This window comes from Mus musculus, chromosome 8, assembly GCF_000001635.26.
Source record: "Mus musculus strain C57BL/6J chromosome 8, GRCm38.p6 C57BL/6J".
NCBI lineage: Eukaryota > Metazoa > Chordata > Mammalia > Rodentia > Muridae > Mus > Mus musculus.
In genome coordinates, this window is record NC_000074.6 from 111,127,384 (window position 1) to 111,150,806 (window position 23,423).

General features: G+C 44.7%; 1 protein-coding gene and 1 long non-coding RNA gene across 7 annotated transcripts in view; one reads left to right on the top strand and one right to left on the bottom strand.

Moving 5' to 3' along the window:
* The window catches only part of Pdpr (pyruvate dehydrogenase phosphatase regulatory subunit), a 45,173-nt gene extending 32,775 nt beyond the window's left edge, over positions 1-12,398 (top strand). For 2 of the 5 annotated variants that reach the window (XM_006531084.4, XM_030243604.1), the window contains 4 exons: positions 860-954; positions 2,223-2,312; positions 5,494-5,676; positions 7,225-12,396. In XM_006531084.4, the coding sequence (XP_006531147.1) occupies positions 860-954; positions 2,223-2,312; positions 5,494-5,676; positions 7,225-7,629 (773 nt within the window). In that variant the 3' untranslated portion in view covers positions 7,630-12,396. Of the gene's footprint in view, positions 1-859; positions 955-2,222; positions 2,313-5,493; positions 6,103-7,224 lie in introns of those variants that run through there. The other 3 variants (NM_198308.1, XM_030243603.1, XM_030243602.1) reach the window with 3 other exon arrangements.
* On the bottom strand, positions 61-18,115 carry 9430091E24Rik (RIKEN cDNA 9430091E24 gene). Of its 2 annotated transcripts, NR_040363.1 has the most exons (4): positions 18,021-18,115; positions 16,219-16,341; positions 10,060-10,169; positions 61-2,403 (listed from the first exon to the last, which is right to left on the bottom strand). It is a non-coding gene; the product is annotated as an RIKEN cDNA 9430091E24 gene (long non-coding RNA). The 2 variants fall into 2 exon arrangements; NR_040364.1 differs by lacking the exon at positions 16,219-16,341.
* Between the last annotated feature and the right edge of the window lie 5,308 nt (positions 18,116-23,423).

The following is a 23,423-nucleotide window of genomic DNA, read 5'->3' on the forward strand; positions in this document are numbered from 1 at the left end:
AACTGTATACTCCTTAAAAAAATAAATCTTTAAAGGGAAATAAGACACTGTGAACACAGATAATTGTCCATTCAATTTATTTATTCAGTTCCAATCCCTGGAACCACAGTGGAAGGAGAAAAGTGACTTGCACTCATCTTATTAACCGCTCATCTCACCAAGGACTTCATTCTCTCTCGTTAGCAGAAAGCATGATTAGCTTCTTGCTGCTAGCTTGGCAAAGTGTAGAATATTACTGAATACTGGTTGTCTTCTAGCCTGTACTAGAGCAGTTATGTGTAGTTCTGTCAAAGGAACAGAGCCTAGGGTGGAGAGACAGTTCTCTAGACACTGTTTTGTGATGGGGATCACTTCCATCATGTAGGAAGATGAACTATAGTGCTTGGTGTATGGCCAGCCCTGGAAGTGACCTCTTGGTCAGGTCTTGGTCTCGATCCTAATCTTCTGCAGAGGAGACTATAAAATACACCCTTCTTGTGCACTGCAAGAACCACACCAGCACACACAGTCAGCAGCTGCGTTCAGCAGCTCTGTCAGTGGACTGGGGGCCAGAGCCCAGGTACTTACCATTGAACCTCAGGACCCTAAATAAAGGGCCATTTTTTATATCTCATCAGCTGTAGACCAGGTCCTGTGTAAATATGGTGGTTAGTTAATCACCTGGGAGATAAATGTACTTGCCTATGGGAAATTACTGCCCGCCGTGGATGGACCGACTTTGAACTATAAACTAGAAAACTATCGTTTACGTTGTCAGTGTATTCATGACAGTAGCAGGTAAAGAACCGGGGACAGTGGACACGGTCAGAAGAGGCTGTTCTCTGGAGAGGCTGGACATCTCTTGTTCTTTACCCTATAGCCCTCAATCTGATTGGCCCTCGAGCCGTGGATGTGCTATCTGAGCTGTCCTATGCCCCTATGACTCCAGATCACTTTCCAACGCTCTTCTGCAAGGTAGGTGCTAGTCATTTATTGTTTGTGATCAGTGTCTCATGTAGTGCATGCAGGTCTCAAACTTGTTATGTAGCTGGGCATGACCTTACACTTGCGAGCTTGCTCAAGTGCTGGGAATGCGGGTGTGTGTCTGTGTGTGTGTGTGTGTGTGTGTGTGTGTGTGTGTGTGTGTAATGGGTTTATATGGTGCTGAGAATCAAACCCATGGCTCCATGCATGCTAGGCAAGCAGTCTGCCAACTGAGCCACATTCTTAGCAGTTCTGTTTTTTTAAATGTTAAATATGTTTCTTTTATAGTGATGGCAGGTTCATATTCTTAATATGGTGTTAATACTTAAACAGTGTTTTGACCTTTATTAAGCAAGCAAAATGACCAAGCAACTTTTATTTTTTACTTCCAAGTCTGCTTTATTTAGTAAGGATTAGGGTATTCCCTGAAGTATACTTAATGTCTTTGAATGTCAGGTATGTGTACTTATTGGTTTCTCTAGCGCCTGAATTAAACTTAAGGTGACAGTAAATGCACACTGAGGTCAGATGTTTTTTCTCCTTGCATTTGCTGTTTTGTTTTTATTCTCATAGTATATTGATAGCTGAACCCTAGACAACACACAACTAGTTGCTTGGCACACACTACACTGAATAACTGAGCGCTTTGCAGGAAGCAGTCACACAGCCACTTTGGACATGCACCATGCATGGAGAAACTTGGAAGTTTAAACCCAAGTGGAGATTTTTAGAGCAGATTGTTTAATGATTTCCTGCTCTCCCAAGCAGAGAAAACAACAGAAAACTTCCATGTTGGTGAACAGATCCCTCTACAGTCTTCTCTGTACTTTACAAATGATCCAACCTGACTGTCAAATGCCTTGTCAGAATTCATGTGGAATTGTTTCAGTGCTGTCTTGCTTGGCCTTACACTTCCCTTCATAGAGCAGTATTATATCAGTGACCCTTTCAAGGCGACTGAGCAGCTGTAACACTAGAAACTGAGCTTTTGGTCCCAGAGTGCATGAATTGTATTCTGCAGGCATTGTCCTTTATGTGTCTTACAGAGTCCTCCAGAGAAAACACTTGGTTGGTCTTCATTGTTCCTAACGCTGCTTGGCTAACTCAATGTTTTAGCATGAGCTGGTAAAGAGAGATGCTTTCCTTGGTTGTAGCTCTTCCAGGGTTAACATAGGGTGGGTACTGACAGGCTCCCCTCGGGACTCAGTCTCTTGACTGTCAGGAGGGACGAGTACTGACTGCTTTCCTTTTCTTTGTAGGAGATGAGTGTGGGCTATGCAAATGGGATCCGGGTGATGAGTATGACGCACACGGGAGAGCCAGGCTTCATGCTGTATATCCCCATAGAGGTGAGAGGGCTCTGGGCAGGGGTACCAGTTTCCCAAGATTCCTGAGTACCAACAGATTTAGAATGGTGTATCCCATCCAGTCTTGGACAGGCTGCAGGGAAGAAGTTTTCATCATTTTTAATAGTTACTGTTAAAGAGATACATGCATTTTCAAAAAAAACTTGAGGGAGGGAACATAGAATACTTGGGTTCTGTCTCAACACCCACATGGCAGCTCACAACTATCTTTATCTCTAGTTCTGGGAGATATACTGCCTACTTCTGACCCCCAAGGGTACCAGGCACATACATGGTACCCATACATGCATACAGGCAGAACACTCACATACGTAGAATAGAAATAAAATGTTTACGCATCTTAAAAAAATGAAAACTTGACGGGATGTAGCTCACTTAGTGTACAGTTTGTCTAGCATGTCAGTCAGTCCTCAGTTTGATCCCTAGTACTCTATCACCTACCTAGGCATGGTAACACATGCCCATAATCCTAGCACTGAGAAGGTAGACGCCGGAGTTTCAGTCTAGTCTGGGATACATGAGACTCTAGGAATCTCAAAAATCAACACCGTGGGCTAGAGATGGCTTAGTTGTTAAAGTCTAGGCTCACAACCAGTCAAATAAAATCAGTTCTGTAGATAAGACTCAGCATCACCTTCATAATTAGTTCCCTTCAGCCAACAGCAACCTGATATAGTAGCATTATTTAATCAGTAATTTTGATGTATATGCAAGTAAATTCAAAGACAGGGAAGGGGGGTAGTACTTAGTAGTACCTTTGGGATTACATGTTTGTTTGTTTTGTTGTTGTTGTTCTTAGAGACAGGGTTTTTTTGTGTAGCCCTGGCTATCTTTAAACTTACTCTGTATAACAGGCTGGCTTTGAATTCAGAGATCTGTCTGCCTTACAGGGAACTCTCAGGAGTACACAGTAATGTTATTAGGTAGTGGTAAGTGCTACAGAAAAAAGGGGTAAAGTACAAAGAGAGGTAAGAGGACAGATAGCTTTAAAAAAGGTCTCACTAAGAAGTTCCCTGAGAGTTCCCTGCAAGTGCTGTTTTGTTTTTGTTTTTTAAATTGGTCTTGGGATTCTCAGTATTCTAGCCCAGGCTGTTCTCTACCTCTTGAAAGCTAGGATTATATGTGTCTCACCATACCTGGCATGTCAGTCAAGTGTAATTTATGAATGAGGCAGAGTACTACTGAAAGCCACTCCACAGAGCTGGCAGTCTATTCTTCTTGCCTCTGAACTTGGCCAGAGTTTCCTGGAGCATGCATTCCTGCTAGGTGGAACAGGCTAGACAGGCTGCTGCTCTGTGTCCTAATGCTTTGTTTTCCTTCTGGCACCGCAAGCCACTACTGTTCCCTTTCAGGCCTCATATTACCTCCCCCACCCAGCACACACATGCACACCTATATGTATATGATTTAGTACATCTATATATGGTACACATGTTGCGCTGCACTGAGGAGACCAGGAGAGGTGTGAAATTCCTGGAAGTGGAGTGACAGGTGGTGGCGAACTAATGATGTGCTTGGGAGCCAAGCCTGAGCAAGTGCTCTTAACTGCTGGGCCATCTCTCCAGCATTCATATTACAGTTTGTAATGTTTTGAGACAGAGTTTCAGAATATAGCTCTAGCTGTCCTGGAACTCACTATGTAGACCAAGCTGGCCTTCAATTTAAGAGATCCAGTGCCTCTGCCTTCTGAGTCCTGGGATTAAAAGTGTGGCACCATGTCCAGCCACATCACTTCTTAGTGAGACCTTTTTTAAAGCTATCTGTCCTCTTACCTCTTTTTTACCCCTTTTTTCTGTAGCACTTACCACTACCTAATAACATTACTGTGTACTCCTGAGAGTTCCCTGTAAGGATTTTATATCTTATCACATAAAGAAATCGGTGTCACAGAGTAAGTCAGAGTAGATGTTCCCTGGCGTTTTTGGTCACATGCTTTCCTTTGACCATGCTCCTTCCCATGCCCCAGGACCAGGCCTGGCCCACACTGGCCTCCTACTCTCCATTCTTGCATCAACCTGGAACTGCTTCCACATTACCAAGGCTTCCTCCCATATCACCTACACTCTTAGTTTTTTAGTTTATGTAGTGTCTGTATGTCAGGGCATACCTATCATGGTACATGCATGGAGGTCAAAGGGTAAATTTTTAGAGTTGGTTCCTCTCTTTGTGGGGTCCAGGATCAAACTCAAGTCCTTACATAGGGTACAAATACTTCAACTACTGAACCTGATCTTCATCAATTTAGTTTTTCATTTCTCTCCAGCCACACACACATTTTTTAAAGGTGGGGCTTATTTTGGTTCAGTTTGAGTATTGTCCAGTGCACAGTAAGTTATTGTGGCAGAATTGTAACTAGTTTCATTGCATCCATAGTAAAGATGCAGAGACATTAATTTATATTTCTAGATACTTTAAATACTTTGAACATACTATTTTTATATGTATGGGTGTTTTGCCTGCATGTATCCCTTTGTACCACATGGGTGCAGTGGCCATGGGAGTCAGAAAAGGGCATTGGATCCCCTGCAATTAGAATTAAAGATGGGATAGTTAAACTATTGTGAGCTGCCATGTTAATGCTGGGAATTGAACCCAGGATCTCTGCAAAGAACAGCAAGTGACCCATCTCTCCCATGCATGATGCATTTTTCTAGGTTGTCATGTGATACATGGTATGAGGTTTTTGCATGTGTATTACAGAACTGAACCAAGAGTCACAGGCACGCTGGGCAAGTGAGTATACCTCTGAGCTTTGTGATTGCTAGGAAGATGTCTGTCTACCAACTGAGCTGCATGTCTTCAGCAGCTTTAAGGTGGTTTTTAAAATGTGATTATGTTTGGCTGGAGAGAGATGGCCCAGCAGTTAAGAGCACTGACTCCTCTTCCAGAGGTCCTGAGTTCAAATCCCAGCAACGATATGGTTGCTCACAACCATCTGAAATGGGATCTGATGCCCTTTTCTGGTGTGTCTGAAGACAGCTACAATGTAATCACATACATAAAATCAATAAATCTTTTTTAAAAATGTGAATATATCCATTCAAAATTAACTGTTAAAAATGATAAAATCCTTTTCCTGCAGCCGACCTAAGAACCAAAGGGATACACCACTTCAGCCAACTAGAAAGCTCACTAGTTGCTAACTTTTCTTCTCTCCATATAGTACGCTCTGCATGTCTACAATGAGGTGATGAGTGTTGGACAGAAATATGGAATCCGGAATGCTGGGTATTATGCCCTCAGAAGTCTCCGAATTGAGAAGTTTTTTGCTTTCTGGGGTCAGGACTTAAACACCCTTACCACGCCTTTGGAATGTGGAGGAGAATCTCGAGTGAAGTTAGAGAAGGTATTATTTATCTACATCTCTCTGTGCCTCTCAGCCAAACAGTTGTGATGTGTCTAAGATAGGAAGAGCTGAACAAATAAAGAAGAGCAGGAAAGATAGGGAGGTGCTAGCTAGCAGCAGGTAAGTCATGAGGAATAGTGTGTCCTCAGGGCAGGACACTTACCTGTGGGATGCACATTTCAGATAAAATCCCAACACCTGGTTACATTGACATACATTTTTTAGTCAATTGTGGTCACAAATAATATTGTGAATGTACCACAGTATTCATCTAAATTAGTCATCTTACAGCCAGCTGCCTAATTTTCTCTTAAAATATATTTTTAACTTTTAATTATGTGAATGCATGTATGTCTGCATGAGGTGTATTTGAATGCAGTTGCCAAAAGAGGCCACTGGGAACAGAACTTGGGTCCTCTACAACTCTTGTCTCTCCAGCCCCAGGTCTTTTTTTTTTTTTTTTAAAGATTTATTTATTTATTATATGTAAGTACACTGTAGCTGTCTTCAGACACTCCAGAAGAGGGAGTCGATCATTACGGATGGTTGTGAGCCACCATATGGTTGCTGGGATTTGAACTCCGGACCTTTGGAAGAGCAGTCGGGTACTCTTACCCACTGAGCCATCTCACCAGCCCCCAGGTCTTATTATTTAGAGAAGTATAGTTCAAAAGGTTAGTCTACTGTCTTCCACCTCTGAACCTCACCCGGTGTCTTCTCAGAAGCAGCAGTTGGTTTCTATTCTAGAGTGTTAGAATGGGCAAGTATGCCAGTGTGTGTTCCCCTGCCCACTTCCAATCTAGATCGTGTTAAACTTGCTTTACTTACTACAGTGTATTTAGGCAGTGCCCTAACAGTACACCTGTAGACAAGGTCCTGCTATGTAGTCCTGGCTGACCTGGAAATTTCTGTGTAGACCAGGCTGTGTCTCATCATGCCCAGATAGTACTCACTTATTCATTTATTTACTTACTAATTTTGGCCACTGCATATAACTAGACATAAAGAAATTATACATAATTTTTTGTGTGCTGTGAAAATGCTAACTTGCTTAAAATGACCTGTATTCTAATTATAGAGATAATCACTATTAAGTTTGTTTACCTGTATATATAAGTATATTGGTACATACATATGCAGGGGCTTCTTGCTGGAAATACACAAAGGTTACATACCTCTAACTCTGTGGAATTGGTTCTTTGCTGCCAACTTTCCTTGGGTTTTGGTGCTCAAACTCCAGTTTCTAGGCTTGTGTGATAACAGCCTTTACCTGCTGAACCATCCTGCCATCCCTCTATCAAGTATTCTTGATTAACTTTTCAGTTTTTCTAACATTCTTTGTTACTAGGCCCGTGATTGAAATCTGTTCACAGAAGTATGTACTTCAGCTGTGTCTCTGCTGTGTACAAAGCTTTTCATAATGCCTTCCTCAAACATCATTTTCTAAAAGCTAGCAGGAATGTAGTCTAGATGTACCCTCTACTTTTACATGCCAAGGGCCATCTTATAGACTGGTATCTCAGGGATTTTTTCCCTTTTTTCTCCTAGGGCATAGACTTCATTGGTCGGGATGCCCTGCTGCAGCAGAAGCAGACCGGGGTATATAAGCGCCTTGCTATGTTCATTCTGGACGACCATGACACAGACCTTGATTTGTGGCCTTGGTGGGGAGAACCCATTTACCGGAACGGAAAGTATGCTGGCAAGACCACCAGTAGTGCCTATAGCTACACACTGGAGCGCCATGTATGCCTGGGTTATGTACACAATTTTTCTGAGGACAGTGGGGAAGAGCAGGTGGTGACAACAGATTTCATCAACCGAGGAGAATATGAAATTGACATTGCAGGACATCGGTTTCAGGCCAAGGCCAAGCTCTACCCTGTCACCTCTTTTTTCACTCACAAGCGTAGAAAGGACGATGTGGAGCTGAGCGACTTTCATGGGAAGTAACGCAAGACACTCCCTTCCCACATTCTTGCCATGAGGAGCATCGTTCTCAGAGCCGAGTTTCCCTCCGTCCTGGTCTCCTCACTGAAGGTACCTTTGTCCTTGCCTAGGTTCAATTTGACCTAAACTTTTTCCTTGAAAACCTTTCTTGTCTTCCCATTTTCTCCCATTTGCTGTTACCCCTCCTAATAATCCAGGCTCTTCTCATCCCTCCAGCAGGCTCACATACCCACAATGGCGGGCAGAACCCACTTGTGGAGTGGTATTAGGGTGACAGACTGATTTTAAATTCAGTGTTAGGCAAGTTGGTATTATTTAAGTCTTAGGGTAAATATCCATTTCCCTTCGGCTTAGATTCTTACCAAGTAACCTCCTAGTTTCGGTAGATGATTTTGTGTCTGATGCAGCCCTGGGAATAACTTGTGTCTTAACCAGGCAGATAATTCTGTTCCACTGTGCTGAGGTTGCCACCTGATACCTCGTAACCATCTACCTCACCAATAAGAGCGATTGTGTGGACACTGTCTGCTCTGTGGAAGGGGGAATAGTTACCTGGCACCCAGTATCCTCCAACTTTGTCCTTACATGTTTGTGCCAGGGCACCCTACCTGCATTTTCTTCATTTTCTGCTATCTTTTATCATGATGTTGGTTTTTAGCTGAGTAAACAGGTATGCCAGTATTTGAAAGGAAAGACAAACCATGCTGCCTTTTCTGTTGCTTTTCCCAGTAGGAGCAGTGTGAACTCAGATGCTGAGTTCCTACTATTAGAGGAGGAGTGCTGCTTTTCTTTTAGCTAATCATATTTTGGCTATCCCTTATTGATTTCTTCAGATGACTTCTAGACTCATCTGTGCCTTGTGTAGCCTGCCTACAACCTCAACATCCATTCTTAGCCTTTTAGAAGAGGAAGAGGGGATCAGGCGGGTTGTTTTGGATGATTAAGTAAACCATGCTGGTCATACTGCATTTCAGAGCCCCAGGCTTTGTGTCCCTAGCATGAACAAAGCCAGACAGATGACCACTGAGAACTGTAAGTACAGTGCAGGCCAGAGACTGCTTCCCATCCTTTCTTTCCAGGCTCCCCACCAAATGCACCACACATTTCAGTGGCACTGTTGTTTTTGTGAAAATTGGAGCTAGCCTCAAATTTGTGATCCTCTTGCTTATTAGTCTCTTGAGTACTGAGATTTCGGGTGTGGTGACAGTTTTTTTGAAGTTGAAACTTGGATGTCATGGCTGTTCTATATACCATCAACACTGATTTTGTTTGCTCTCATATACAAACTGTCCCAGTCTTGGAGAACTTTTAATTCTCTCAGCACTCAAGATGAAGAGGCAGGCAGGGTCTTTGTGAGTTCAAGGCCAGCCTGGTCCACAGAATAGAGTGAGTTCCAAGAGAGCCAGGGCTACACAGAGAATCCTGTTTCATAAAACCAGAAAGTGGGGGGAGGGAGTGAAGGAGAGGGCGAGGGCGAGCTCAGGCAAGAGAGCTAGCTGGCCATAACACATGCCAGCCTTTAATTCAGTTAAAGTAATTCTCAGTACCCGGGAAGCATTGGTTTTGCTAAACTGATATCAATAGAAATCCTTTCATTTCTTTAGAGCAGCTCAAATTTCTAGTGTCTTCTTTGACATTTCTGTAGAACTTTATCCACTCAGACTTTTCTTTCTTCCTTCCTTCCTTAACACATTTCTTGCTGTTTTTTCCAGCTAGGCCATTCCTACTTGGCTTTCAAGATTTTAAATGATTAAAAGGACACACAATTAGAATTTGATGTGAGGGGAATTAGTATTTTGGGAAAAATACCTATTTAATGAGATGAGAGGAACTGTTTCTCCACTAGAGAGCTGAGCAGGGCAGCAGTAGCAGTAAGCTCCTGAGGAGACAGAACAGGCTCTTAACTGACCTATGGGGGTGGAATACAGATGCACAGCTCCAGGTATTGTGTGCCCTCTCTCTCTCTGATAGATATGGCTGTTGGCTGTAACATTCCACAGTCTGTGTAATGAACGTTTATTTGGTATTGAATACAAAATACATTTTTGAACTATGCATTACTTGTAAAAAAAAAAAAAAGTAGCAATCAGCAGGTTTGCTCTTTAAATATGGAAGTTAGTACTTAAGTTCCAAATCAGAAAAACTTCCAAACCAATATAGTTTACAATTGGGTATACCACCATCACAGTATATTATTCAGAAACAAATGTCATCAAGAGTATTTTCAGCAGTTTTTTATTTTCTTCTGCACTTGTTAATCACTAGCTAATTAACTATTAAGTTGGAGGGAAACAGCAGCTTCCTAGTAAGTTTTCAGCTAGAAGTTCTGGCCGATGCTGCCATCAGCAGAGCTTACACACCGTGCTTGTCTTGCTGCAGTTTTTTCTATGCTTGATGGCACAAGTACCTTAGATAGTCGAGGGGGCTGCTTACCTAGAATATCTGATCCACCAGTGTGGTAGAGCTGGGCTTCTCAGGAGTAGATGCAAGTTGTTAGCAGAAATGGTAGCTCTAGAGCAACCCCTGACCCTTTCACAGGTCTCCTAAATAATTGGAAAGCACAGATATTTACATTATGATTCATAATAGTAACAAAATCACAGTTACTAAGTAGCAGTGACCCTACATTGGGGTCACTGCAAATGTGAGGAACTGTATTAAAGGGTCACTGCATCAGGAAGGTTGAGAACCACTGCTCTAGAGGCGTGAATGAAAATCTAGGACGACTAAGGAGGAACAATCACTGTACCTCCTGAGCTGTGTGACACTTCCAGTTCAGGGACAGTGAGGCTATCTTGGCTTGCCTTGTATAACACACTGGGGAGCCGGTTAGCTTTAAGGGATTGTAAACACTTCAGTTTTAGGTGACAGATTCTCTGGAATAATGTTACCACATCTACTTCCTAGAAGTGAGGGGGTTCCATGTTCTCTTCTTTGATTATAGAAGCAATTAAATCTCTTTGAACAAGGTAACAAAGTATATAGAAAACCTAGAATTGGAAGTTTTCTGTGATACTCCATGAAGGCTCTTTTCTCTTAGCCAGATGCAAAGCCTATTTCTCAGCACTACCACAGTTATTTGAAATATGCTCAAGCTTGTAACAGAGTTCCCTTCCATGACATAGGTACTGAACTTGCAAAAAGGAACAAAGAGGAATGGCTTGAATAGTCTTAATTGTGAGACTACCTCACTGCATTTCTAGTTCTTCTGTGGGTTCCTACAGATCATATTAGTCCTGCACACAGGATCATTTAGCACAATTGTAAACCCTAGCTTCAGTCTGGTCACCAAGAGCCCATTTATGCAGCCGTGGACTATATAGCCACTTCAGCTTGGCACTTGTTGTGGAAGTACATTAGCTCTGGCCTGTCTCCTCTATATTGTGTTCAAGAAAAGTAACCAAACATGAAAAACAAATTTGTAGATTTCAGTATTAACTGATCTGTTTTGGGATGTGGGTGACAGCTTTGATTTTCAGGTTACCTTATGAACACATTTGCTAGCATGGGAAAAGTTCTTCACTGTCCTTGGAGAGAACTGTATGCCTTACAGTATTGGTACTAGCCCTGGAGACAGACCTGGATGAGCAGTTCCATCATCCTGTTTGCAGGGGTGAACTACAAATTTCATCTTTGTATCTTTTGGTTAACTTCTTGGCTAAGGTAACAGATTTATATTTAGGACAATGAAGTCACTTTTCCATTTTCTGCATCCCAACACCCCCAGCTCACATGTTGATAAGCAGCATAGTATCAACACAGTACACTTTCCTTCTACTGGAGGATGCTCCTCCTGCCCTTACGTCTGTAGGCACACAGCTTGAGGAGCAGTAGGTGAGCGGGTGAGGATGATGCCTGAGTTCGGCTGTGGCTGAGCTGTGGGCGGCTTGGCAGCACCTCCCTTTCTTTTGGCCTCCAAGGTGCTGATCTGTAAGCCCCCATGTTCGTCAGCATGGGGCTTTCTCTCCAAGTCCTCAGCAGTACCTGCACCAGGTACTGTTCACAAGGATCGAGCGTTCCCCTTTGCCATCTCAGTCTGTCACGTCAGCATTTCCCTGTATAAGACTCTTGGCCTCTAAGCAGTTGTCCGAATCTGAATAATTATACACACTTTCTTCATATTTTGATTCATCTTTGCAAACATCTACCTCCTTGTCTTTTGTCTGTGAATGACAGATTATAAGAGGAGGGGGAGTTATTTTTATCATGTTTCAAAAGATCTATGCCAAGATTTCTTTTGCACACCAAGAACTGAAGCTTGGAGCACTTCTCAGGCCAGTTCTAGTGCCTTACACTCCAGGATGTCCAGCATCGGACTGAGGTAGGATGAAAGCAGGATGCTCGGTCTGTAGGTTCTCATCCCCCACATCAGCCCTCTTTGTTCAAAATAACCTTGGTGTGGGGTAAAAAGTTCTGCAGCTCATTTCACTGAAAGCTTTTCTAGCGCATACTTAACTCTCTGGTCAATGCTTAAGATATATAAGACACCAGTGCAATTGCTATAAAGATCTTTAAATTCGCATTTAGTGTGTGGTTCTGCTCAGCTCCCTTCTGTTCCTGTGTAGTATCAGCATGTGATCCTGAGGACATTCTAGATATTGGAGTAAATAAAATCTTTTCTTAAGAGCAAACTCAGCCGACTTTGGACACATGGGGTAATTGTGCATTTATGACCAGAATTATTTCTAGATGGCTGGATTTGAATTGAGATTTTCTTTTCATGTATTAGGTGTATAAATGAATAAAAAGATGTTTCCATAACTATTGTAATATTCACTTGTGAAATGTCCTTTAATTTGGTTACATGCCTTCTCAAAGGATAAAATATCTCTGCTGCTAAGGGGTTTAGAAACTAAAGGGAGGGAAGAGACAGGCTTGTGTACAGTGTGGATGTGGCTAAAAATGAACATGACCCACTACCATATGCATGTAAGCAAGCCCATGTTTATGTAAAAGAGGAACAAAGGGTTAATTAGCAGGAGATATGGTTAGTATCAAAATTCTAAAATGTAGCTAAAACCTTAAACAATTTACAGTTTTTTAAAAATACACTTCTTTGACATTTCTGTAGAACTTTATCCACTCCCCCAGACCTCAGTCCACACACAGGCCTGAGTGAACAACAGTCTTCCACAATGGAAATCTTATTTCACCGCCCTTCACACAGCCTTCCAGTGATGGGCTGATGCTTGCAGGAAGGAGTCAAAGCTCCTTACTACTCAGTGCAGCCCTTTTCACAAGCTGGCTTATCTCTGGCCTCACTGTTCTTCTTGCCTCTCAAACAAGTCAGGCTTAACCCCCTCCTCCACGTCCAGGACCTGTGTGCTGTGCACTGTCTCTCATCTCACAACACTGAAGTTACAGACCCTGGTTAAGGAACTCTTTCCCTTGATGCCTTGACCTTCTCCCAGCACAGAACATTCCAACCACCTAACTATATGTAAGCTAATAAAATGGATAAGCAACACAACTTACGAGACGAGAATCTAGACTCCAGGATTTTCCCATCTGTTACATGGTCTAGGAATTATCTACCTCATATGCCTGTGGAAAGACTAATTATCAGGCGATGCAGGAAAAATACGCAAGTAGTGTCACAGAAGCACTCATGAAATAGTACTCCCCCCCCCCCACCACCACCACTAAACACAACTGTGAGAGCAAATGAAGCTTGTGGGTTAGACAGATGGTAACTAAGGAAGACTAGAACTGTATCGTGGAGCTGTGTCTCCTGGTGATCAGAAAGCCCCTTGGAATTGCAAGTTGGTTTTTCCCACTACAATATACCAGAGTCTAATGAGGTTAAGAGGTAGCTCAGCAGACAGTAATAGGAAAACATTCAGGGTAAAATATGAGATGTAGCCAAATCTGCTCTCCTGACTGATGGATGCTGAAGAACCGATGCAAACACCAGAGAATTCAAGGCAAGAGAGCACAGAGCACAAACTGTAAACAAGGCTCATTTTATTGTTACAGCTCCTTTAATAACAGAGTTACAGGTTTAGATTTTAACAAGGAAGTCTTACCCAACAAGGCAGGCCAGCATATCCAAGGTTACATAAAGTCCAATAATGTAGTTTTTCTTTAAAAATATCTGAGGCATGGGTACCTCATTTGGCCTAACTATTGTCTAAAAATTAAGAACACCACAGGTCATCATGTGTTCCTTCACTCTGTAGCATTCCAAATTCAGTTCCTGAGAAATGTCAACATTACATGTCCTCACATCTATGTCATAATTCATTATAGCCTCATCTAACCTTAATCCAAACCCCAACAGTAAAAACTACAGGTTGCCCACATATGCCAAACATGGATGTTAAGGTAAAAAAAAAAAATGTGAAAGTTCAAATAGTAGAGCCAGTGCAGGGTGGTGGTGGCACCACCTTTAATCCCAGCACTTGGAGGGCAGAAGCAGGCATCCCTCTGTGAGCTTGAGGCCAGTCTGGTCTACAGATCAAGTTCTCAAATAGTCAGGATTTCATAGAGAAATCCTGTCTTAAAAAGCCAAAGCCAGGGCTGGAGAGATGGCTCAATGGTTAAGAGAATTGACTGCTCTTTCAGAGGTCCTAAGTTCAATTCCCAGCAACCACATGGTAGCTCACAACCATCTGCAATGGGGTCTGATGCCCTCTTCTGGTGTGTCTGAAGAGAACATATACATTAAATAAATAAATCTTTAAAATAAAAACAAAACAAAACAAAAAACAAAGCCAAAACAGTGAAGCCAAGGTCAAGATACTGCAGATATAAGCCGGGTGTGGTGGTGCACACCTTTAATCCCAGCACTCGGGAGGCAGAGGCAGATCTCTGAGTTCGAGGCCAGCCTGGTCTACAAAGTGAGTTCCAGGACAGCCAGGGCTATACAGAGAAACCCTGTCTCAAAAAACCAAAAAAAAAAAAAAAAAAAAAAAAAAAAAAAAAAAAAATACTGCAGAGGTTAAAAGCGCTGACTACTCTTCCAGAGAACCTTGATTCAATTCCTATCACCCTTTTGGAAGTTCACAAACAGCCCCTGGGGATTCTATGCCATCTTCTGGCTCTGTAGGCACCAGGCACACAAGTCATTCCATATACACCAATGTATATGTATGCACCCATTCATGCAAACACACATCCACATTAAATACATAAATCTTAAAACATGAAACCAAGAATACTAAGGAAGAGACACAAAGACACCTGCAGCTGGGTGACACAGTAAAAAGAACGTGCTAAAGAGAACAGCAGGCTAAGGATAAAGGAAGGCCAGTAAGTGGTGGTGCACACCTTTAATCCCAGGCTTGTTAGGCAGAGGCAGGCACATGTCTAAATTTGGGGCCAGCCTGGTCTTAAGACCCCCTATCTTAAACAAACAGGGAAAATAAACAGCAGTACCAGGCCAGTGCCAGTGATGGACAGAAAGACACATTTCCTCCTTGGAAAAGACATGCTAGGCACTCCTGCTTATTATATAGCCTTTCTTTTAATACAGTGCTTCTACTGAAGCTATTAGAGCCTGTCTTCACATCAAGAAAGAGACACCAGACCATCCCCATACAGGGATAACCCAAAATGCTATTACTTGTTAGTAGCTGTGAGAACAGAGAGTTCTATACAACTACCAACACTTGGGCTAGAAGTAGCAACACTAGCCAGTAGAATAGCTAGCAGAGTCCAAATCAACAACTAACAAAGTCAGAGTTTAATACATAATCAAGAATTAACAGGGCTGGAGAGATGGCTCAGAGGTTAAGAGCACTGGCTGTTCTTCCAATGGTCCTGAGTTCAGTTCTTAGAAACCACATGGTGGCTCATAACCATCTATAATGAGATCTGGTGCCCTTTTCTGGCATATAGACATACAAGCAGGCAGAGTGCAGCACACATAATAAATCTTAAAAAAATAAAATAAAAAAGTTAATAAGACAGCTCAAGGTTGTAGGAAGAAACACCAGCAAGTTATGGCCAGCAGTGAAGGGAACAGTCAATACCCACAAAGCCAGAGTCAGTGATGACTGAGAGGAGCCTTGAGACCCCCAATGTCTGAAGAGTGCATGCTCATCTCTCTGGCTGGGTGAATGGGACGTGTGACAGAATGCGGGCCCTGCATTGGCTTGACCCACTATAGTCAAGAGAACCAAACCAATTTGGAGAGATCTTATCTGTTATCAGTTTCTACCACTGCCCTATAAAAACCCTGGATAAGGAAATTCAGCCACCTTCTCTTGGAAACCCTTCTCTGACTCTGGAGAGTTACTCCCGTTTTCATGTCTCACTTTTCCTCAGTCGCTGTAATAATTAAAGTCTGTTTTTGGTTTTTTTGGGTTTTTTTGCTTGTTCCCACTAGAGGTCTTGTCTCCTAGTTTTCACTGGCATGAGACAACAAACTCCAGAGCCATTGGCCCAGGTTGATCTTTGAAGACCATGAATGTCCTGGCATCTTGGTCATGTACAGCTGGTGATGAAAGGACCAGTTACTCCAGAGAACCCATCATCTTCAGTCAGTCATCATTAGCATAGTCATTATCTGTTTCTACGCTATGCAGCCCTTTCAAAGAAAACTAGACGAGAAAAGATAATACAACCGTGGGAAAGAACGCTAAGACTCACCCCTTAGCAGGAAGACATGGCAGAAGAAACAGCAACAGATGAGTTTCAGGAGGAAATAAACCATGTCAAAAGCCCAGCCTGACAGACTGTTGGTTTAGTGTTCATCTTGACCTACAACAGTGACTAGGTGAGAGCAGAAGGGATTAAACCAAATAGCAAGAAGCAAAGGGAGGCTCTGGAGTCTTCTCCAGCAGGCTGAATGTCAAAGCCAAAGAAACCTCAACAGCAACGAGGGTAATCACGCCAGTGACACCGGAGATGCAGAAGATAAAAGGCAGTAAGCTTAAAGCAATGGACACCCTTTAAAAAGTCCTTGAGAGTAACTGTAAAACTCTCAGTTAAAACAACTTCTGCCAAACAACCCAGGCTGTTTCTGTTGGGCTCCTCTTAAATCAACCCCAGCAAAGGGGCAGCACTGAAGTGACTCCAGAGTTTCTTCTGTTTGGCTTTAACCACAGATGGGTTGCTGGTCAAAAAGACAGGTGGACGGCCACACTCCCCCACACAACAGAACCCCACAGGACACTTGCTTACCAACCGAAGGCCTGTGTGGTGACTCTCTGCCTTCCAGGTAAACCAGGGTTACTAGTGAGACTCTATGTTAAAATGGATGGATGGATGAACGAATGGGGAAGGAAGGACAGAACCTGCTGGACATTGTGACCCAACTGGTCCAGACTGCAGATTTTCCTTTTATTTATTTACTGTATATGAGTACACTGTTTTCATGCACACCGTTAAGAGGGTATCCCATTACAGATGGCTGTGAGCCACCATGTGGTTGCTGGGAATTGAACTCAGAACCTCTGGAAGTGCTCTTAATCACTGAGTCATCTCTCCAGCCCGACTGCAGATTTTTATTTTTTCAACAGGTGCATTAGGAGGTATCAAGAGAGTTTCAGAGCCGGGCGTGGTGGCGCACGCCTTTAATCCTAGCACTTGGGAGACAGAGGCAGGCGGATTTTTGAGTTCAAGGCCAGCCTGGTCTACAAAGTGAGTTCCAGGACAGCCAGGGCTGTACAGAGAAACCCTGTCTCAAAAAACCAAAAAAAAAGAAAAAAAAAGAAAAAAAAAAGAGAGCTTCAGAGAGTTGGGCCCACAAAAATGGCTAGCGGGTAAAAGTCAAAAAACCTGGGTACTTGACTGATCGGCTAGGAACGATCCCTGGATTCATCTGGAGGAGAGAAACGCATCCCCAATTTCTCTACTGACCTCTACCTTACACACAAACAAAGCCAGTAAATATTAAAAATATGAAGTTAGTTTTTTAAAGTGATGCAAATCCCTGTGGCTTTCAAAGTTGACCTCTGGCCTTGCTCCCTGCCAGCGGCCCTCGCCCACCCACGGACATCATGCAAAGTAGGCTTGGAGACCGTGGATCACACACAACTGTCACCCACCGGAAACCCCACGGCCCTGACTAGGTCTCTGACAGGAGTCGGTGAAGCACAGCCGAGCCGCACATTACAAGGTGGGAAACTATTCCACCTGCAGAGACGCGGGGCCACCTCTGGCCGTGACAGCAGTGCGCGCGCGCCCGCCCGAGCCGCAGCCCGCCCCGAGGCCCGGTCGGCCGCCCTGGGAGAGCCGGCGCGCAGTCCCGGGGCGGCCGGCGCGGCTCCCCGAGGCCCGCACAGCTCCACTGGCTCAATCCCGGCGCCCGACCGGTGGCACCGCCTCAGAGACCCGGAGGGACGGCCGGGAGCCGGAGCCCAAAGCTCGGACGCCAGGGGCGTGCGGGGCGCAAGAGTTCGCGGGACCAGAAGGCCGCCCGGACCCGCGGGTCCCAGCCGGCTTCCTACCTCAGGGGCCCGCATCTCGCGGGCAGCGCGCTCAGCAACGCCCGGCGGAAGTGAAGGGCAGCCCAGCCGCTGAAGAGGGTCTGCGCCGGCCGGAAAGGGGGCCAGGGCATGGGGACGGGGCGGGACGCGGAGCGCAGAGTTCCGGGACCGCGGGGGCCTGCGACCTTCCGCGCTTTACGGCCCGCGGCAAGGGTAAGGCGGGCGCGCGCGCCGACGCGCCGTGACGTCACCGCGGCGGGCCGGCCCGCACGTGCGCTTGTTTGGGTCTCGCCAGGCCCCGCCCCTCCCGCTCCGCCTCCGCCTGGATGACGGCGAGTGTGCAGGGAGCGGCCACCGCCCTCCGTCCCCGCTCCGGGTCTCCCGCCGGCCTCCGTGTGTCGGCAGTTCGGGTGATCGTCTGCCGCCAGGCCTGAGCTCCGATCCTGCGCGAGGGGTCCGCAGCCCAGAACCCGTGGCCGCCTCCGCCTCCGCCTCTGCCTGGATGGCGACGAGAGTGAGGAGAGCCGCCACCGGCCTCAGGCCGGCCTCCGTGTGTGCCTAGAGCCCGGGCATCGGATCCGGGCCAGAGCCTCGACCCAGTGTGGGCAGTTAGGGTGACCGTCTGCCGCCAGGCAAAATGGAATACTTTTATGTGTAGCTGTCTGGTCAGCTTGTGTCAGCAAGTCTGTGTCTAACATACATGCAGTGCCCGAGAAGGCCAAGAATGTCACATCCCCTAGAACCAGAGTTAGACATGATTGTTAGAAGCCATGTGGGTGCTAGGAATCACATGTGTGTCTTTGGGAAGAATAGTCAATAAGTCCTCTTAATCACTGATCCATTTTCCAGCCCCAAAAATAATGTTTTAAGTAAAAGAAATATAGTAGTCCCAACCCCTCCGGGGCTGAGATAGGCGGCTGGCTTGAGCCCATTTGTTTAACCTGGACAACATAAAAATAAACATAAAAGGACACACACAGATATTTCCAGGCTTTGTAAAATGTTCTAAAACTACATTATTGTGATGGTTGTTTAATTCATAAGTTTACAAATTATGGGCTTAAAATGACTGGAGTCCTGGGGTTGGTTCCCAGCACTGCCCACACCCAGCGTGATGTCACTCACAGAGGTGCAGGCAGCAGGATCTCAGACTGTGGGCATTTCCTTTGGCAAATCTCTGTCTCCAAAAATATTTACAATTCATAACAATTATGAACTAACATTGAAAATTAATTTTTGGTTGGGGGTCACTACAAGTTGAGGAACTGTAGTAAAGGGTCACAGCGTTAGGAAGGTTGAGACCCGCGCTCTACATTATCCTTGGCTATGTAGGGAGTTAGGGGTTAGCCTGAGCTAAGTGAGACCCTTTTTGGTTTGTTTTCTTTTTTTGAGACAGTTTCTCTGTGTGGCCCTATTACTCCCTCTGTATTCCATGTTGGCCTTGAGCTCAGAGAGCTGTCTGTTTCTGGCCCCTGAGTGCTAGCATTAAAGGCATGTGTCACCACCTCAGGGTAGACCCTGTCTTTGAGTGAAAAGATAAGGGAATATATGGGGGCCAGGATAGAACATTAGATTCATGTCAAAAAATCAAGGAACCAAAGCCAGCTGTAGTAACCCATGACCGAGGAGCTGGAGTCCAGGAGAATCATCTTATAAAAGAAGCTGTATGGGCTGGGCATGGTGGCCAATGCCTTTAATCCCAGCACTTGGAGGCAGAGGCAGGTGGATTTCGAGTTCAAGGCCAGCCTGGACTACAGAGCAAGTTCTAGGGCAGCCAGAGCTATTCAGACCCTGTCTCAAACTTTGACAATCAGAATCTGTCACCAGCAGACTTGGATGAAATGAATCCTAACTCAGGATCTTCAGATCTCCATGCATGGGAGAAATGGAGACACAAGAAGGAAGAAAAAGCCAGGCTTGGTGGAGCACGCCTTTAATCCCAGCACTCGGGAGGCAGAGGCAGGCAGATTTCTGAGTTCGAGGCCAGCCTGGTCTACAAAGTGAGTTTCAGGACAGCCAGGGCTATACAGAGAAACCCTGTCTCTAAAAAGCATTTAAAAAAAAAAAAAAAAACCTCCCTAGTCTAACAACGTTTAAAGAAAGAAAAAAACATCGTCAGTCAGGCAGATCTCAAAGGCTAGCCTTGGCTACATAGTTCCAGAACAGTTAGAGATACGTAGACCCTGTCTTCTAGAAGACAGAAAGGTAAAAAACAAAAAACAAACAAACGACAACAACAAAAAACCCTACTCTACCCAGCAACTGTAGAATACAGTTTATTTTCCTCCTGTGGAGCACTTGTCAACTTACACCATGCCTTGAGCTACTTGTGTTTGAAAGAATTCTAGTCACCCAAATATGTTTTCTAACCACGGACTAAATTTGAGGTCAACAGTGAAAAAAGATACAGAGAAACACTTAGCAAGTAGCATTATCTTAACCCAGGATTCATTGAGTAAATCAGGAAATAAATATTATCCCAGAAGAGAGGAAATGTGCCCAGAGGCATCTAGAGCAACAATGAGCTGGAAAGATGGCTTCAAAGAGTTCTTACTCTTCCATAGGACCTGGGTTCCATTCCTAGAAGCCACGTGGCAACTCACAGCCATCTGTAACTCTAGTTCTAGGAAAACCAACATCTGATGTCTTTGGGCACCAAGCACACACATGGTACACATAACATACATACATGCAGATAAAACATTTATAAAATAAAATTATATTTTACATTTAGAAAAATAATAGAAGCATGAACTGACAAAATGGCTAAGTACCTGCCTCCAAGCCTCATCATTGACTGAGTCCAGTCCTTGGGACCCACATAGTAGAAAGAGAAAATGGACTCTCAGAAGCTGTCTAACATCCACATGTGTACACACACGATTTTTCTACAGTTTTTTGGTATTTGTGGATAGAGAAATGGTCTATTGTTTAAGCGCACTGGCTGCTCTTCTCCCAATGAACCTGGACTCAGTTCCCAGCACCCATATAGCCAGCTGTTACTCCAGTCCAAGGGGGTCCAATGCCCTCTTCTGACTTCTGTGGGCACCAGGCACATACGTAGTACAGAGGTATACATGCAGGTAAAATACTTATGTATATAAAATAATACTTTTAAAATGGAACGCTTTTTGGGGGCTAGTTGAGACAGGGTTTCTCTGTGTAGCCCTGCCTGTCCTACAACTCACTCTGTAGACCAGGCTGGCCTCGAACTCAGAAATCCACCTGCCTCTGCTTCCCAAGTGCTGGGATTAAAGGTGTTTGCCACTACTGCCCGGCCCCTCTGAGCTCTTGACCTAACCTTACTCAGGTGCAGCTTCTCAACACCTTCACCCCGCGCCTGGAGCACAACATTCAAGATATCCTTCTTCTCACAAGCAGCAAGAGAAATGATGCTGATCACCACCCTCCCCCGCCCCCTAAGAGAGGGGGGACCATAAACCCACCTACAACACTGTTAGGGAAGTCTTTCTGGATGCGCAGATGTGATCATTTGGGGGAGGGGGGTAACCAAGGTTTCATGAGCCATCTGCTTCACGTGTCTGAGCTACACAATGTTGAGTCAGACAGAAGGTAGACACGTGTTGTTTCCTACCCCCTCACTATTATTGATTGGGTCTCCTTTATAAGGATCTAAGTCCAAATACTTGGCATGACCTATGTCAAGATGCATCCTCTGGTTTCTCAAAACAAATGTTAAACTTTTGAGCACACTCAAGGATTGCTTGGAGAGAGCTCTAAAGTTAGAGCACTGTTTGGTCTTTTTTTAAAAAAAAAAGTGTTATGTGTATAGTTGTTTGGCCTGTATGTATTTCTGTGAGTTATGTGTGCCTGGTGCCCACAGAGTCCAGACAGAGCACAATAGATCCCCCAAGACTGCAGTTACTAACAGCTGTGAATTGCCATGTGGGTGCTGGTAATTGAACTCAAGTCATCGGAAAGAGCAACGAGTGGTCTCAACCAATGAGCGATCCAGCTCCCACATTCTCTGCTCTTGGAGAGGACTCAGTCATTTGATTTTACTAATGAAGACTCAGGAGTCAGACCCTGCAGTCAAAGTCTGTTAGCTCAGAGAGGAAAGCACCTGTTTGACCTTTCTCCCTTCCTCCTCAGAATTCCCCTCTCTCACACGGTCTCAGAAGAACCTCCTTCCAACTGAATGTCCCTCCCTTCTACCTGTGTGTCTAGCCATCCTCCTGACTCCTCCTTACTCTTTTTTTTCTTAGTAATCCTATGTTCGTTTCCTGTCATCTGGTTGTTTGCTCTGCCTCTTGACCTATGGTTGACTTTATTTAATCCTGTTTACAACATTCAAGCAGTAAGCTCTTGATTTAAGGTGTGTGCTAAGGCTAAGCCACACCATAACTAAAAACAGGTCCCCCACCCCCACACCATAAATAACACAATTTCAGGGTTCAAAATGTGATCAAATATTCTGAAGGGAAGAAGGGAGTGGGGCTGAGGTTCCAGAGCTCCTCAGCTCAGCCAGGGTGGGTTTCTTTGGGAAGCTCAGGGATTACCCACCAATCCCTGAGCAGATAAACCTACCAGTCTCTGAGCTCCCCCAAGCTTGGGACTTGAAATCCCACCAATCTTCAGTCTAGAAATCTCTGCCCTGAAAAACTCCTGCCCATAAGAAATCCTATATATAAAACCGATGCTTGACACCCAATCCTTTTGGTTTGTGTATACACTTCCCTGAGTCTGAAGAAGTGACTGTTGAATGTCCAGCACTCTTCTGGTACTCTTGGGGGCGGAGGTACCCCCAGTCATAGTCTTTACCTGACCCCATTCACTCACCACTGGAGCGGCAATCCTGCAGTTCCCTTAGGTCCTCCCAGGCCACTGTACCCCTACCCGCTCTCTTCTGGCCTTCCCTTTAGAGCTGCCTATAACCCCACAGCTCAGCTAGGTTAGATCACTGTGGCTTTCCCAACCTCTTTTCCAGACCCATTGCCATGGAATGAGAGGTAGCCAGAAGGAAATCGTAGGACACCAGCTGCTTAGTGGGTCATCACACACTCAACAGTGGTCAGGGCTTAGCCTGGCTAAGCCTGGAGACACTTGGCACCTGGTACAGGACTTTCGATGAGGCCTGAAGGCGAGAAGGCCCACCTCCCAACTCAAATCTTTACTTTTATTGTTGTGTATATTCCTATGTGTGAATGCTGGGCATTTGACTACTATGGTATGTGTATGGAGGTCAGAAAACATAGATCCAAAATAGCTATGTAGGTTCAATAGGTTAGGGTGAGATATTGCATGTATAACAATTTCCCCAGAGGTTCTGAGGCCCTTAAGTGTCAGCAAGTTCCAAAAGGAGACAGACATCCATCTAGGAGGGAAGTTCCCTAAGACTCGGGAGGCTCTAAAGGGAGGCTCAGTAACACTCAGGAATAAACAATTCAAAAACCCCAGGAAGAC